General features: G+C 41.5%; 1 protein-coding gene across 18 annotated transcripts in view; it reads left to right on the forward strand.

Moving 5' to 3' along the window:
• The window catches only part of EIF4G3 (eukaryotic translation initiation factor 4 gamma 3), a 150,328-nt gene that overhangs the window by 47,282 nt on the left and 87,611 nt on the right, over positions 1 to 15,435 (forward strand). For 13 of the 18 annotated variants that reach the window (XR_011324171.1, XM_069780401.1, XM_069780390.1 and 10 more), the window contains exon 3: positions 3,753 to 3,896. Coding sequence is in view for 14 of the 18 variants with exons in the window: in XM_069780401.1 (XP_069636502.1) it covers positions 3,753 to 3,896 (144 nt within the window). In the remaining 4 variants the exon portion in view is untranslated. The remainder of the gene's footprint in view (positions 1 to 3,752; positions 3,897 to 15,435) is intronic. The other 5 variants (XM_069780406.1, XM_069780391.1, XM_069780399.1 and 2 more) reach the window with 1 other exon arrangement.

Raw genomic sequence — 15,435 nt, forward strand, 5'->3', positions numbered from 1 at the left:
CCTTTTTTGGCAGATTACAATGGAGGTTCGTAACTGCCTCAGTAACACACTGTGATCTCAAGTGCTGAAGCTTGGAACACAATACTGTGGGATAAACTTTTATATGCTAAGGAGCAATGCTGACTCCTGGATGTGAACTGATTAGAATGAGTGTCAATCTGATGTACCTGTTTGGAGTGAAGTGCTTGTAAGTTGGTCGGATGTTGCCTTGAGCAGAGTTTCTGTAGCCTGGCTAGATCCAAGGGTGGCTTAAATTTTCTGCGTTAATTGCAAGTCTCACTGTGTCTCTTTGGAGCAGATACCACCTTGTGTCAGGTTGCCCAACTCAGCGCCAGCTGATGGTAAAGAAGGTAATGGGAAAGTGAAGGTGTTGAAGAATCTACTTGCTCCAAATTTTCAGTGACTAAGGCTTGACTCTCCCATCATTTGCTTCTCTGGGTTTTCATGTGGTGGCTTTTCTGCAATGGGGTGCCCATTGGTGGCCCCCTGATAATTTCACACCCAGCAGAGGTACTGTGATTCGCCTTTGTGTCCTTTAAAAGGATCTTCCTGCGATGAAGAGAATCCTGTAGAAAAGAGATTAGGGAGGATTAGCTGCTCCAGCCACCCTGTGCTTAAAGGAAGGATCTGGGTCAGGAGGCCGACTCGTTCCCCTGCCTGGCTGTGGTGGAGGCTGCAAAGTGTGCAAGAGGGATGCTCAGTTCCTCGGGTGCTGGCAGTGCTGCTGTTTGCACCAGCCTGAGTGAATAAATGGAATGCTGGAAAGAAAGAGGTTCTGTCCAAGTCTGAACCCTTTGGGTTTTTATTTGTTTAGGAACAGAGCAGTTCTTAATCATAAACTATTGTCCTGGTAATCGAGGGATTTTTGTGGCATGCCCCATTCATTCTGATCCAACCTGAATGTTTCATGGACACAACTATGTATCTGAAATTAGATACCTAGGAGGGGGAAGAATAATCCAAAACTTGTGAAAGATGCTAAAACCAAAAGATTTAAGCTCAAGAGGAAAAGAGAGAATTCCAGCCTGAGTTTTATTTCCTGTTTCATTCATTATTTCCTTTAAAACACAGGCTTAAGGCGTCTGGAAAACTATAGTTAGCCTCTTGCTATTCAGTTAAGGAAAAAAGAAAGTGATACCCTAGCAAATTAATATGTAATTTTGTGTATCCATTTTTAGGAGAATAATTTCATCTCTAGATTTAAGAAGGATATTTGCTTCCATAGTAATTACAGACCAAGTTTATGTTCTGCAGAATCCCATTTAATAAACAGAAAACCCAACCTCGGGCACTATGAGGGCAAAGACCCCAAAACACAAGTGATGAGCTAGTAGAGACTCTCCTTCATTGATTTTTTTAAAATTAATGAATAAACACACAAATTCAGCAAGTTTGTCTTCCTTTATCACCTGTTAACATTCAAATCAGTTTATTTGTAAATAATTTGTTGTAGGAGCCAAGAGGAAGGTGTAGAAATACCTACATTGCTGTGGAAAGGCACTCTATCCTTTTGCTTGTGCTGGAAGGACAACCTGTCTTTTTTTTGGGGGTGGGGCATCCACTAAGCTAGACTTGGCTAATCTTAGGAAGTCCTATCAGATCAGTGGTAGACTCCCATCAGATACTGTCCAAGTATGTTGTTGCCAAGGTATCAAGCTGATTTTATGATTGTTCTGTTGCCTTAATTAGGCTTTGAAGCAAATTTTAGTAGGTCCAGACCTGTGTCCATAATGTATCTGCTACTTGTCTGCTGCATTGCACAAGGGTATCTCGTGGACCATCATTCATGCAGCTGCACAGCTTTCCTTTCAATGTGGCTTCCAGATTTCATACCCAATTCAGAACAGCATTCCTTGTAGTCTTTAATTAACCTCCAACCTAGGTTACATGCATGTTTTAATTTGTGAAGAGGACTGTTGAATGCTCACACTAACCTGGGATATTATTAATGCCTCTCTCCCCCTTGTCAAACGTCTGTGTGGACTTGGGTTCTGTTCGGAGATCAGGCCTTAGGTGGAATAGTGTAGGCACTTTTTAAGTGTAGGGAGACAAAAGCTGGCAGTGTTTGAAGTGCCACAGCTATTCCGAAATAACCTATTTTTCTCCACAAAAAGCGACATTCAAGGAGACATATTGGTGATGAGTACACACTCAACCTACTGATGGGGCTACTTATATGAATTATTTCCTTGTATTTTGTGTTGCCTTTACTTCCTTCTCCTCACCTTAACTGCATTTTTTGATGTCTGTCATGATACGTGCAGTAGTTGGTGCTTAGAAATGACTATGATTGACATGACAAGTCTTTCAGGGTTGTTTGAGGAGTCATGTAAGAGACTTCAATTTTCTTGGGGATGGGATGTAGAAAGTTTTGTAATGCTCTCTGTAATGCTGGTTTTGATTCAGCCAACTGATGTTGTGTGTGCACACCTGCCAATCTAGATCAGCCAAAGAAAAAAAGACCCAATTATCCCCTGGGGAAGGGAAGGATCCAGTTGGGGATAGAGAATGAAGTTCTCTGACTTGACCCACCCTTTCCTCTGAGTAGCACAAGGGTGCTGTAAATCTTCCCACAGTGAACGATTCTGGACCATTTCCAAGCCTCGAGAAATTGCACGTTATCATTCTCATTGCTGGTACAGCTGTTTTAGCGGTTTAGGTAATGTAACAACAGGCATTGATACTTGGAGTGCAATAAAATGGCTTGGAAAAAGCATTTAGTCATGAACTCTGTGACTTTTGCTCTCATAGTTTGCTCTCTTGGAGCTTGGTGCTAATACTCCACTGAAGATCAAGAGCCAGGAATTTCATTCTGCCTTCTTTTCTCATGCTGGGGAGATACATACACACATACCTACCTGCGCAGGGGCAACATCCCCTTCTAAGCATTGCCTGGTTTTGTGCTTTTAAGTGCCTATAGCTAAGTGGTGCTTTTCAGCAAGCGCAATATAGGTCTGAGAAAAGGTCAATGAGAAGTGAGTGCTGGATTTCTGTACTATGAACTTTAAACAAATCCACAAAAATTTACTTGTATTGAATTGCTGGGGGGTGTCACCCAATGGTTCTGTGATTCTTTTTGTCCTTCGATTCTTCTTTTTTTAGTGACTATATAAAGTATATTTAAAAAACTTCCATCATGGAGATAGCACAGTGGAGCAAGTATATGTGCCATGAATATGTTTTACAACATTTTGCTTAATGTGTTTTGATTAGTATTTTCTTATAGAAGCTGAGAAAGGAGATAAGTGTATGCAAGAATTGCTTTAGTATTTCATTCTTTGCTCGTGGCAAGCCCTTCAGATAACAAGACCTCTGTGCGGTCCTTTTTTTTTTTTTTTTCTTTTTTTTTTTCCTTCCCATTTTGGAGGGGAGTATGCAAATTTTCCCCTTACTTTGTTTTTTGGGTCACTGGTAATGTGTATCCCTTTGCAAAATCACAATATTGTTTGATATGGCTTATAGTGGAAAGATCAGAAGATCCCAGGCCTGAAGTCAAAGGGATGTTGCAAAGCAAGACCCCAGTTAAGCTCATCCAGTTCCTACAGATTTCCACTAGTGGCTCCAGCTGGTGCTCTTATTTTTTTTGATCCTTCCCCGTTTTCCTGAATCATACAAATAGTTAAATAACTTGGACAGCGTTTTACTTAAAGATATATATTATTTTATATATATATAAATGCTGCTAGCTGCTTTCTTAAAAAGATTACAGTATCTATACAGATTGGATTACTAATATTATGTTTTACTAACAGTTTATCTCCACACAGGTAACACAAGTAGCAAGACAACCAGGTCCTCCTGCCCCATCCCCTTACACTGCACATGAAATAAATAAGGGACACCCAAATCTTGCTGCAACGCCACCGGGACATGCATCGTCCCCTGGGCTTTCACAGGTAAGACCTGGCATTGGAGCAGAGCATTCCCAGCCTCCCTCTTTTCCTCTTGTCCAATTCTCAGCTTTGTTGCTCAAAATTTGACATAGCTGTCTTGTCTATGACCAGTGTATAAAACTTGATTAATGAATGTCTTTGTGTGCCTTGAACCTTGCAGTGACTTACAGGTAGCACTCAGGTTTATTAGTCATTGGTTCATTGTCGATTCTGTAACAGAAGCCAAAAGCAACTTGAAAAACTGTAGGAAATACTCATTGATGAGGAATGTGCTTCACTGTTGGGTTAGGCTGCTTTGGGGCATTTTAAATGCCGTAAAAGTGTCTGATGTTCTCTGTTAGGGATCTTCCATTTCAAATGTTTTGTACAGGATGCTGCAACTCCTGTAATTCTCCTAAGAAGTGGGACAGTAAAATGAGTTACAAAAATGAATGCTAATAAAAGAAACGAGACAAAGGACTGATTACAAAAAAGTACAGAAGAAGAGATAAATAGGAGTTATAATAAGAATGGAGAAATAGCGTTTAGTAAGATATGTGGAATAAATTGGTCTTTTTGTAGTTTTTATTAGGTGAATGTTCTACAGGGTTGACATTAGAGTGGAGAAGCTTATCTTCAAAAAGAAAGGGGCAAAAGAGACAGGTAATGGGGCACAGAAAGAGGGGAGATAAAAGATATGGGATCAGGGAAAGTGGGATATGTAAAAGCATTGAGGTTTGAGATAGAGGAAAGCCTTATGTTTCCTTTGCTCTTGTTTAATTTATACTTGTTTGAGTAAATGGAATAAAGTAGAAAGATGTGAGTAGGTCAGCTATTAAGAAGTGTGGTTTCATTCTGAACAAGATGTTAAGTGGGGAGGCAGGATGACAAGCTGAGGATGGGCTGGGAATGTCTGTGCACCGCAGTGAGGTGGTGGCGAGAGCCTCAAGCGTATTGCAGCACTGGGAGAAGGCAAGCTTTCTAGTCCTCCTGCCAGCCTCTTTAATATGGATGAAATATTAAACTGCAACTGACCTTTTAGACTAGATGCATGAAAGCAAATAAGGTCATGTAAGGAACGCTTCACCTTAAGGTTACGCATTCTAGGTAAAACTTGGTGGGAAAACTGGAAACTTGTGGTCATGTTTGAAAATGTGCAAAAGCTTGTCCTTTATGGAGTGGGAAATTAGAGGCTGAAGTATCTATTCAGGATCATAAGTAGTTTGCAGACATTAGTCGGTGGTATCAGAGCCATTTCTTTCATTCTTGCTGCATGGTTATTGGAAATAAAGTGTCTGATTTGAAGACTGAGCCTCACATAACAGAGGGAGAACATAGCAGGGTGCAGAGCAAACCCTAAAATGTTGTCTGGCTTGTGTCATGTATTAAGAAATTCATTCCTGGTAAACCTCATCAACAGAGGGAAGCTCATCATGTGGCAGATAAGAGAGGAAGAAAGAGAACATTCTAGGCAGCCTCTTTAAAAAAATATTCTAATCAAGGGGTTTTTTTCTTCCCTTAATATTTTCCTGTTGAGTCAGTGCATACGTAGAGAGCAGCCTCTGTGCCAAATCACCACTCCAGCCAGCCGGGAAAACGCTCGTTTCCTGTTCTGCTGGCTCTTATCGTCTTGGAAATGAGCGTCAGATTGTGTCACTCCGATGCTGCTGGTAGGAGTGGTTTGACCTTACACCCTCCATGTCAGCTGAGGATCCTCAAGGGCTCTAGGAAGATACTTGTCCTCTGACTGTATGGGGCTGCCCCTTAGGTGCTTAGTGCAAGGAAGAAAAAGCAAGATCCAAGATTATAACCCAGACGAAGCATCAGTCATTGCACACTTTTGGGACTATAGAGGAGTGAGGTCTGGGGAGCTTTCCTTTCCCTAAGTGATTCCTATAAAGCTGGGATTTGGTAGCAAAGCAGCAAAAATACTGGTTTCTGTTCATTCACAGCACTTGCTTGCCTTTGACCAGGTGTCTTCACTGTTGTGGCATCCCATCAGTTGACCCTCTCATTTGCAGCTGGAGGTGATGGTGAAGAATCAAAATGGAAGTGCCTACACTTGACACTTCCACCAGTAAGGCTCAAAAGGTGTTCAAGACTCTGGACATAAACAGTTACAGGATAACCTGTCCCCAGAGAAAGTTTTCCATACCCCTGAACTATTAGAGGTTTGGGTAAATATATATATATTTTTTTTTAATCACTAGAATTCTGAGTATACTTATGTATATCTCACTTCAACCCGTCAGTTGTTGAGTTTCAGTATTATATTATGGTAAGAAATTCCCCAGTTGAGCGGAGTGTTGGATGAAAGAATTACCTTTTCATTGCATCTATCATTTGTTTCTTGTGGGTTTCATTGAATAACCCTGTTGTGTTTGCGTTAAGAAACAAGGTGAGTGGAAACGTCCTATTTCCAGACGGCTTGTACTTTTGTGAACTTCTATAATGATTTCATTTATTTGCTTTCTTTTAGGTAAACAATCAAAATCCTTTAAACCTCTCATCACTTGAAAGTGTTTCCGTGCTTTAATTGTTGTTTTTGTCTTACTCTTGGACCCCTTAAATCCTGCTATTTCCCTTTTGAGATAAAGGGACCCAAGCTGACGTGGTATTCTGATGAATGGTTTATTACTGATTTCTTTAGCAGCAATATAACACTTCACAAACTACTCCTGTATCTTAACAATCTATGCTACGTTGATGATTGAACATTGAACAAAGGTTGTCTTTGCGTTTGGCCAGTCGTGCCTAACGCAGCGGTGTGTGTTTTTGCATGGCAAGCGGTGTGTGTGTTCTGGATTTGACAGAGTAATTAAAAAGGTAAGGAAGACACCACTTCATTTGAATTAGAATCTGATTAAGGAGTCATTGATTTCTCCACCAGAACCATGACTTAATGAATACTCATAAAACTGAGTCTTTCCAAGGTAGGGACTGCTGTTTAGGCAGTAGTGAATGAAAATATTTATGTATGTTTTTGGGCTGTGGATAACATTTAGGTCTAAAAAAAATTTTGCCAGTGATAGAATATGTGTTACTTGCTTGTGTGGTCATGAATTACTCTGAGTGCTGTCAGTCCAGAGCTCAGCAGAGAGGTTAGTCTCTCGCTTTTATCTATTAGGCACCTCAGCATCCCTCCTCTTGGGGCTCAGAGTCACTTACCAGTTTCTTCAAGTGGGGATCTTGCAGAAGCCGTGCTGCGAAGGAGAACGGAGGGTTAAAAAGTGCTGTGGTTCCACAAGTGGTCCCCTGTCTGTCCTGGCTGCTCTAAAGCTCTCTGTTCCAGTAAGTCTGGGCGATGGGAGATTAGGTAATATCTTAAAATGCTAGTAAGTGATAAAAGGAACTACTGTCCTGTAGAAGAGCTCTGGACACTGGGAGCTGGACCGCTTTATAGGTCTGCAAACTCCTGTGTGACAAGATGACAGCATCGTGTTGAGTGGCCTGTAAGAGAGTTTGGGAACCACAGATCAGAAAACATACAGGATATTTAGTGTCTCCTGTGGGAAGAAAAGTCAGGTACAAATGTATGTTGTACCTTTGTAGCTGGCTTTCCTTTAACTTTATTTAAATAAACAGAAACAGATGTTTGTGCGGTGCTGTGGTTTGGTGTCTTTTTCACTTATTCTTCTACCTTTTCCATTTGACATAGCCAAAACAAGAGAAAGGCTTGCTGTTCAACTTCCTCCGAAGTCTTTCATAAAGAACAGCCTCTGGTGCTTTGCTGCCCTTCAGAATTAGTTTCTGCAGCAAAATGAGAAGAGCTTGGCAGCGATGTGAAACAGTCCCACACCCCCGTCTCTGCAGCAAGAGACAGCGTTTCTGCTTCCCAAATTCCAGGGCCTTGAAATCATACTGCTGCTCTCAGGAATGTGTTGAACTCCGCCAGTGTTGGGGAATGCACAGCACATGTTGCTGCAGTGATGTTATGGCCAGATGTGGCCCCATGTACATAAAATTTCATATTTCTGTTGTTTTTTTGCGTGAAAGGGCCCCTCGTACTGACTGGAAAAGGAGGAGCACATCTCTTCTGCCTCCTCCCTTGGCTTGCAGACATCAGAAGTGGCTGGTTTGAGACAATTCTCTCTCTGAGCATACAGAGGAAAGGAGTCATTGAAAAAGGAGTAGAGAAGTTTCTCCTTGGGCATGGCTACCTCAGCAAGTTATCCTGAGATCAGGTAGGGTGTGGATTTACAGTGTGCTGGGCACTGCTTGCCTGAGCACTCTCATCCCATGATGGATGTGAGATAGTCCAGTGCAAGTAGTGCAGGCAAAGAGCATTCACACAGGCAGTTAACACAAAGCAGCTGAAATGCTGTAAATCTGTCCCCTGCTCTGGCTTTACATTACAGTAATTTGTGGTGTAGCTGTGTTAAGACAGGAATAACGAGAAAGGGGAGCTCTTCCAAAGCAGCCAGACTGGGGCTTGGAAGGAGGCAGCTGAAAAGTGCTTCCCTCTGTCCAGTGAGTGATCAAAAGAGGAGGAGAGGGTTCCTCCAGTTGTACCATGAGCAGGAGCCAGAATGTGAAGCTTAGAGCATCAGGAGAAAACAATTTCATCCCTCCTCGTGACCTAGGAGCGTTTTGAAGGTTCCAAGGAGCAAGTGCAGTGGGTTCTGGCGCATGACATGAAGCAACGCAAGAGGGGAATGGTTTGGAAAAGACTCTTGGCTTTCTCCGCCTCAGCTTTAAAACTGTGGGCTCTGATGTGCGTGCTGAGGGATTCTTTTAGTCCGGGACCCCAGTTGTAAGCACCGACCGACCATGCTTGGAAAAAATCGCCAGAAATTTCCTCTGTAATCAGGGAAAGCTTTAGCTCTCATTAAGAAGACACTGTGCACTGAGCAGATCAGTTCTTCGTGCCCACGGCTACCTCTTAGGCTAAAATGATGGAGTACCCCGTTAGCAGAGGACCCTGTGGCATCTTTGGAGACCTTACTCTGAAGCTCTTTGTAGTTATTGACAGTTGTGTTTAATAATCCTTTATCCATTTCTGACAATGTTGAGATACACCCGCAGAAAACAAAAGTGCAAGAGAGCTGAATTCTCAGGATTGTGGTGTACAGAGACCTTGACTTTTAGGTGGCTGATTTAAATCCAAAACAGATTGTACTAGCTGAAACTTGTTACCATCTGGTTCTTTGCCTTAAGTGAAAAGAGTTTTGTGGTCTCATTCTGGTCCTCGAAAATGTCACCATTGCTAAATTAGCGTTTGTAATAGCAGTGAGACATTCCTTAGTACCTTAAGGTCTGGGAATCTGTGCCAGGAAGCATGCCTGTGTGCCATCTGTGGCATGTTTATAGGCAATCCCCAAGCCCCTCTTTTATTATTTTGGATTATTTCTACAGGAGCTGGAATCCTGTTATAGCCATGATGTTTATTCAATACTTCCCTCCCATCATTTGTAGCTCAATTTAGATTTTCGATGCTTTTAATAAAGTGGCATTTATTAACTGATTGGAGGAGGAATGTAATTTAATCGTAACCTCGCCCATTCATGCCCTGTGATAAGTCAGGTGCCCTGGGACACAGTGAGTGTTATGGTTCACTCCTCATGTTGGACGTAGCTGCCTTCTCTGTTTTTTTGCCTGCAAACTACACGTTACACTCACCTTCCCCCAAATGCAGCTATTTCCCATTATTCGAGCCCATGTATACTTTGGTAGGAAGAAGTAGTCTGTGTAAAGTCAGATAATAAACTTCCATGGCCCTTAGAGCACGAGGAACTCCCTAATTTTATCGTCTCTTTTGTACAAACACCCTGTCCCTAATTTTCTGTGTTTCAAGAGCATCTTTCATGGACCCCTTGGTCAGAGTCGGTTCCCTAAGCTTTGCAGGGAACTCTTCACCCAGAGAGCTTTTCCATACAGGAACCTCCTTGTTTTATGTAAGGATTTCATGCTGATTAAAACCACACAGAATCCTGTAACTTGTAGAGCAGGTACGGTTGTCAGTCAGGATATTAATTAGCAGTTGTCTTTGCGGCCACAAGGATGTGGACACAGAATGGATGATTAAACTGTCTTTGTGTAAGTGAAGAAATCGGGGCTGGACCAGCCGAGGAAGAAGTCTGCATGTGTGTGCTGCCCCTCTGAACAGCAGATTTCAGTTTCTTGGGTCTTTTGTCCATACCAGCTAATGAAGGATAAAGAAAATTTAAGCAACAAACTCTTGATGGTGCTTTGTGGGAAAGAAATGGGCCTTCCAGAGGCATGTCTTTTTCTGAGCAGTCGAGAATTTGACCTCTATTACTTCTCAGTTCTTTTCTTGTGCATCCTTCTGTACATCGGGGTCAGGCTTCTTCACAACACCTATTTTTAATGCAGCTCACTAGTTCTGAGCTTGCAGGAATATATGGCTGCAGGTGGAGATCTGAAAATGCGAGTTACTTAATAACTGATAAATCCGGGAGAAGTGTAATCTTCTTTTGGCCTTTGTGTTAAAGACCTGCTGGAAGTGCAGCTGAACTCTCTGTTTTGTAATAGGATTAGTAGGTTTTTGATTGGGTTAATAATGCTGGGAATATTTGCTCATATAACATATTTAATTATTTTTGATTCATTGCTGTGCTTTTTACCTCCTTAGTTGAAATCTGGGCAAATCTGTGCTGGAAATGTAAAGCACATCTGTGTCTCAGCACCTGGTATCTGTGCCTTTTGGGCTTTGGGGTGCTTTTGTGTATGAATGCTCAACTTGATGGGTGTCTTCTGATTTGGGGAGAGCAGCTGAGTGTTAAGAGCTGCAGGAAGGGAGATCTGGGATAGTGGGGAAGGCATAACGTAGTTTCAAATACTGATTAATGCTATTGACTTTAATAATTATTTAACCCTGGAAACAGTTAATTTTCAAAAGGTGTGACCTAGGTGGGATGAATGAATTAGTTTTAATACTTGTGCACTTAAGAAGGACTAGAAACAGCCTTTAATTCTTTTTTTCTAACAAGGAAAGGAAAGAAAGAAAAAGCTGTTACAATTTTATCACATACATGTGTAAAAGAAAGATTGCAGCACAAATGCTGAGTCTAGTTAGGACTAGGTCTGCTTGCAGACCCACCCCCTCACTGCTGCTACTACATTTTGCAGTGGATTACGGCTTTGAGAGTGGTGTTTAATATTTCTCCGTGTGATCTTGTGTGCCCAGTGGGGGAAGATAATGTGTTTTTTCTACTGCTGCTTGAGCTTTTTCTTTTAGGAGTAACCCTAGCCTGGCTCAGAGTCTTCCCTGGCCCATCCACCCTGGTGTAAACTTTAGTTATTTTGAATAAGAAAGCTCTCACAGTAGGTGTCTTGGCCACACAACGCATCCTGGATGCATGATTTAGTGGAAGAGTTTTCTTCTGGCTTGTGATACCATTGTGAATCAAAAGTGGTTTTAAAATTGCAAGTGACTTTTTGGGGGGGTTGAAATAGCATTTTTAATAGAAAATCAAACTCCTCTCTAGCTGTTTTAAAATTCTACAGACACCTTTCTTCAGGACTTTTCCATGCGTGTTTTTTGTTCTCACAGTCACGTGGACTGTGCTTTATTTTGATGCTTTTCAGACTTTACCACTTGTTGAACCACATTTTTGTTCGTAATATAAGATGACAAAATAATGTGAGGCAACTTGACATTTTCTTATGTTTAATAATTTCTATTCTAGTATTCCTTCTGCAATAATACCTTCTGTTCCATGCAATTTAATGGATGTTTTCTTGCATGCTCCAGAAAATACGTAGTTTTTAAACAAACACAATGTGTTGCAGTAGGCAGTATGTCCCAATAAACACCAAAGTCAGCAAAAAGTCAGAGCTTTACACAGTCTGCATTTTGTAAATGTAGAGGGCATAAAATATCCCTGCAACTAGATAAAACTGGTGAGAAGGAGCCCTTGAATTACTGGACTCTGCCATTAGCTGTTGTTTCAGACTGGGGAACTGAAGAATAACCTCTGGAGCCATTTATACCTTGTAGTAGGGAGGGCTGCCTTCCAGAGGTGAAAGTTTGAAATCCATAAACAGTGTGGTTCTTCTGCAAGCTGAAGACTCAGCGTGCTGCTTTGCACTCATGGCAAAGAGCACAGAAGATTTTGATGGTTACGGAGCAGTAATTCCACTTTTGGCTCCTTGTAGCCTGGAAGGGCTGCGCCTTTGCTCTCCATAGACCCCTCCTTATGGTGTTGTTAGAAACCAGTAATTTATTTAGTTGCATAAAGTTACACACAACAGTATTTCTGGGCTTCAGTGTAATGCAGTAAAACTTGAACGTTTTATCTGATTGCTGCCATGGACTCATAAAATGATTAAGGTTGGAAGGGACCTCTGGAGATCATCTAGTCCAAGTGCCTGCTCAAAGCAGGGCCAGCTAGAGCAGGTTACTCTGGACCATGTCCACTTGGGTTTTGAGTATCTTCAAGGATGGAAACATCCTTAGAGATAGCCAGAAGACAAATTTTTGGAGGTTTTTGTTGTGTCTTAGGGGAAAGTTGGAGGAAAGCTGCAAACTTGCTGGTGCTGTTTCGACATTAGCATGGAGTAGGGGTCTCAGCTGACTGCAGGTTGTGTTCCTGAGCACAAGTATTCATTCATCCTCAGAGTTCATTTCCCGGTTAAACTGGGACAAAATTTTAGAGGACAAGTGAAAGGCACTTTGTAAACTCAAGGGTCTGTCTGCTGAGATTCACAGGTCTGCTTCCAGCAGTGGAGGTGCTGGAATTTCTCCCCCCAACACACGCAGGCACACACATACACTGTATATTTTTGAGTACCTTTATTATGGAAAATACCAGTTCACTTAATTATGTAATGGTCGTTACCAGACCACCTCCAGGCTGTGAGCCATGTGCTGCAGTCAAGGCAGGGACTGTCATTTCAGTCTCTGTAAGAAGCCAAATAAATCCATACTAGTATTTACAGATGTTATGAAATTATAATCTACTGTGGCATTATCCTTGCCCTCATGCCTTCGTTAACAACAGTTTTGAACCTAGGCAGATTTTGTGTTGATGGATTTAATAAACAAGCATCTTTGGGAGGAGGACAGGCACTAGCATGACATCTGTCCACCCTGATGTCTCAAAATTACACTTGTTTAAATATTTCACTCTGCGTCTTCAGCTGACCACATCACTGCGGTCTGAAATTGGGCATGGGCTTACCAGCTTGAGCACCTTATCTTTTTTTAAAAAGCAGATTGTTCTTTCCTCCCCGAAGTTGTGTGTTATGTTTACCTTTGCACCGTGTTAAGGGATGGTTGCATTCAGCACTGTAGCTGCTGATAAAATAATAGCAATTATTATCTTAAAAACATGGGATAAGCTTGAGCTTCAGTGAGATAGTGTGTTAAAAAGGGACACTTTCTGTCTTGCTTTTCCTTTTCACCCTCCTCCTTCATAACATCCCTACAGGAATAGTAACCACAGTGTCTTAAGCAGGAAGGAAAGGAGTGTGTATCTTGTGTCTGTATTGTCCTCCACACAGACTGTCTTTGTCCAGGGAAGAGGAAACCACATGTCCTTTGCCGCCTTCCCCTGGTGGGAATCTGATTATTTATGTTAAAGTAGGAAAAATGCTTGTAGTTCTGTGGTTGTTACTTGGGACTCTTCCTGTTCAGCTTGCTGCCTTTACCTGCTCGAATGCGTGACACTAAATCATACTAAGCTGTAAAAAAGATTGTTAAAAATTTAGCAGGGCAGGTAATGACACAGATGGTATACCCCGAGACAAACTGCTGCAGAGGAATAAAGATAACAATGGTTGAGCCACATTTGCAAGAGAAGTAATTCTTCTTGGTTCAGGATATTTTTATCCTTTTAGAGGCTGCGTTTAATATTTACCAACCCAAGGAATTCTCGTGAAGGCTGGGCTATGGAAGAAGAGGGGATTGGAAACCAGTGTGCTTGCGAGGAGGAGAAGTGAAGATGCCGACTGCTGCAAGCAGTGCAGGCTCTTCTCTGCTTGGTCTTCTCATCTGCAATTTGGTGAATCCCTAAAATCCACCTTTAGAGAATGAGACACCTGGAGCTAACTGACTATCTGGCATTTTAAGGAAATGGCTTTTGAAAAAAACCCTACATATCTAAATAAATGCACTAAACAGTCACAGTTCCTGTTTAGTGTTTGCTTCCATCCCAATCTAAACCTTGAAGTCTCCTAGTAAATCCGAGGTGCAAAGACTTTGTACCAGTGTCACAAGTTGGTCCCATCCCAGCCCCTTTCAGTCCCTTCATCAGGAGCAGGGTATTTGCACTGTAATTGTGTTAAATTCTTTTTTGAAGTGGAAACCTTTAATCTGCATAACCTGTTCAGTGTCAGAGAAGAGCTCTGGTACTTGCATCATTGATTTTAATGGGGCTGTGAATATTCCAAGTAATATATACCAATATATGCAGAAAAACATAGTGTTTTCAAGTTACTGATGCATCTTACAGGGTAGCAGCACTGGCTTATAGAGAGTCAGCAGAGTAGAACTGCTATGTATTTTTATTTTACAGAGATGCTATGATGAGGACAAGCTGATTTCAGTGATGCCAGATAATTTGCAAATGAGCTGCTTAAAAAATTTGAAATTCTTGATGTCATGTATACCAAAAAACCCTGCATATCTGAACATGTAGCTGTAAATGAGGACTTATATTTAATCTGATAGTGTGTTTGATGACGTGCAGTTGAAGTATCATTATAAATAATGAAAGCTAAACTATGAGCATTTAGAGAGGAATTGTGCTTATTTATTGGTTTAATTGTTGTTGTGCTATTTTTAAAGCTGTAAAGCTGGGGTAGTTCACAGGAGTAGTGTGAGAATATGCTTTTATACATTATTTGAGAGGGTACTGTGTAGAAAAGCCTGAAATGAATAAATTTAATAGTTCAGGCTTCTCCATCATTGTTATATTTGCAGATGAGCTGGTTCTATTTATTACAGATACTACAGATTTTTTCCTACCATACTCAAATTATTCACATTATACAAGTCATTGCAGATAGGAGCTTCGAAGTCTGCTGTGACCCTGTTCTTCTGACTGCAGGGCACACCAGAAAAAAAAAAAAAAATTATCTAGTTACCAAAATAGTAATAAAAATCAAGTATGTTCAAAAGAAATCCAGGAGCTGAGTAATGTCATGTTTGTGTTCAGATGCAGGAACTAACCTGAGATAGTTGCAGCACAGGTTTCCAGGTATTGTAGTGACATTGGTACAGGTCCAAGGGAATGCTTTTTGATGTGTCAAGCATGGTTTGCTCCTGCAGGATTTCTACAAGCTGTTTTGGCACTTAATTCTCTTTCCCCACAGGACTTTATTGCTTGTATGTGCAGTTATTGGGAGGGCTGCTGAAATGCTGTAGGTGGTGTGGTTTTGTTATGCATTTGCCACCAAGGCGGGTGTCTCTAGCTCAGTAATGTAACCCTGAGCAAAACTGAGACTGGAGGGGCAGCAAGACATTGAGAAGGTCTCGTGGGGCTGTTTTGGCTTCTCATGGCGTTGATTTATGAGTGCAGGTGGATTAAGAGATCTACTTCTTTGCTATCTGAACTCTTCCCACAGGTTGCCAACTCCATGGTGAGGTGGCTGAATCCTG

This window comes from Haliaeetus albicilla, chromosome 4, assembly GCF_947461875.1.
Source record: "Haliaeetus albicilla chromosome 4, bHalAlb1.1, whole genome shotgun sequence".
Classification (NCBI taxonomy): Eukaryota; Metazoa; Chordata; class Aves; order Accipitriformes; family Accipitridae; genus Haliaeetus; species Haliaeetus albicilla.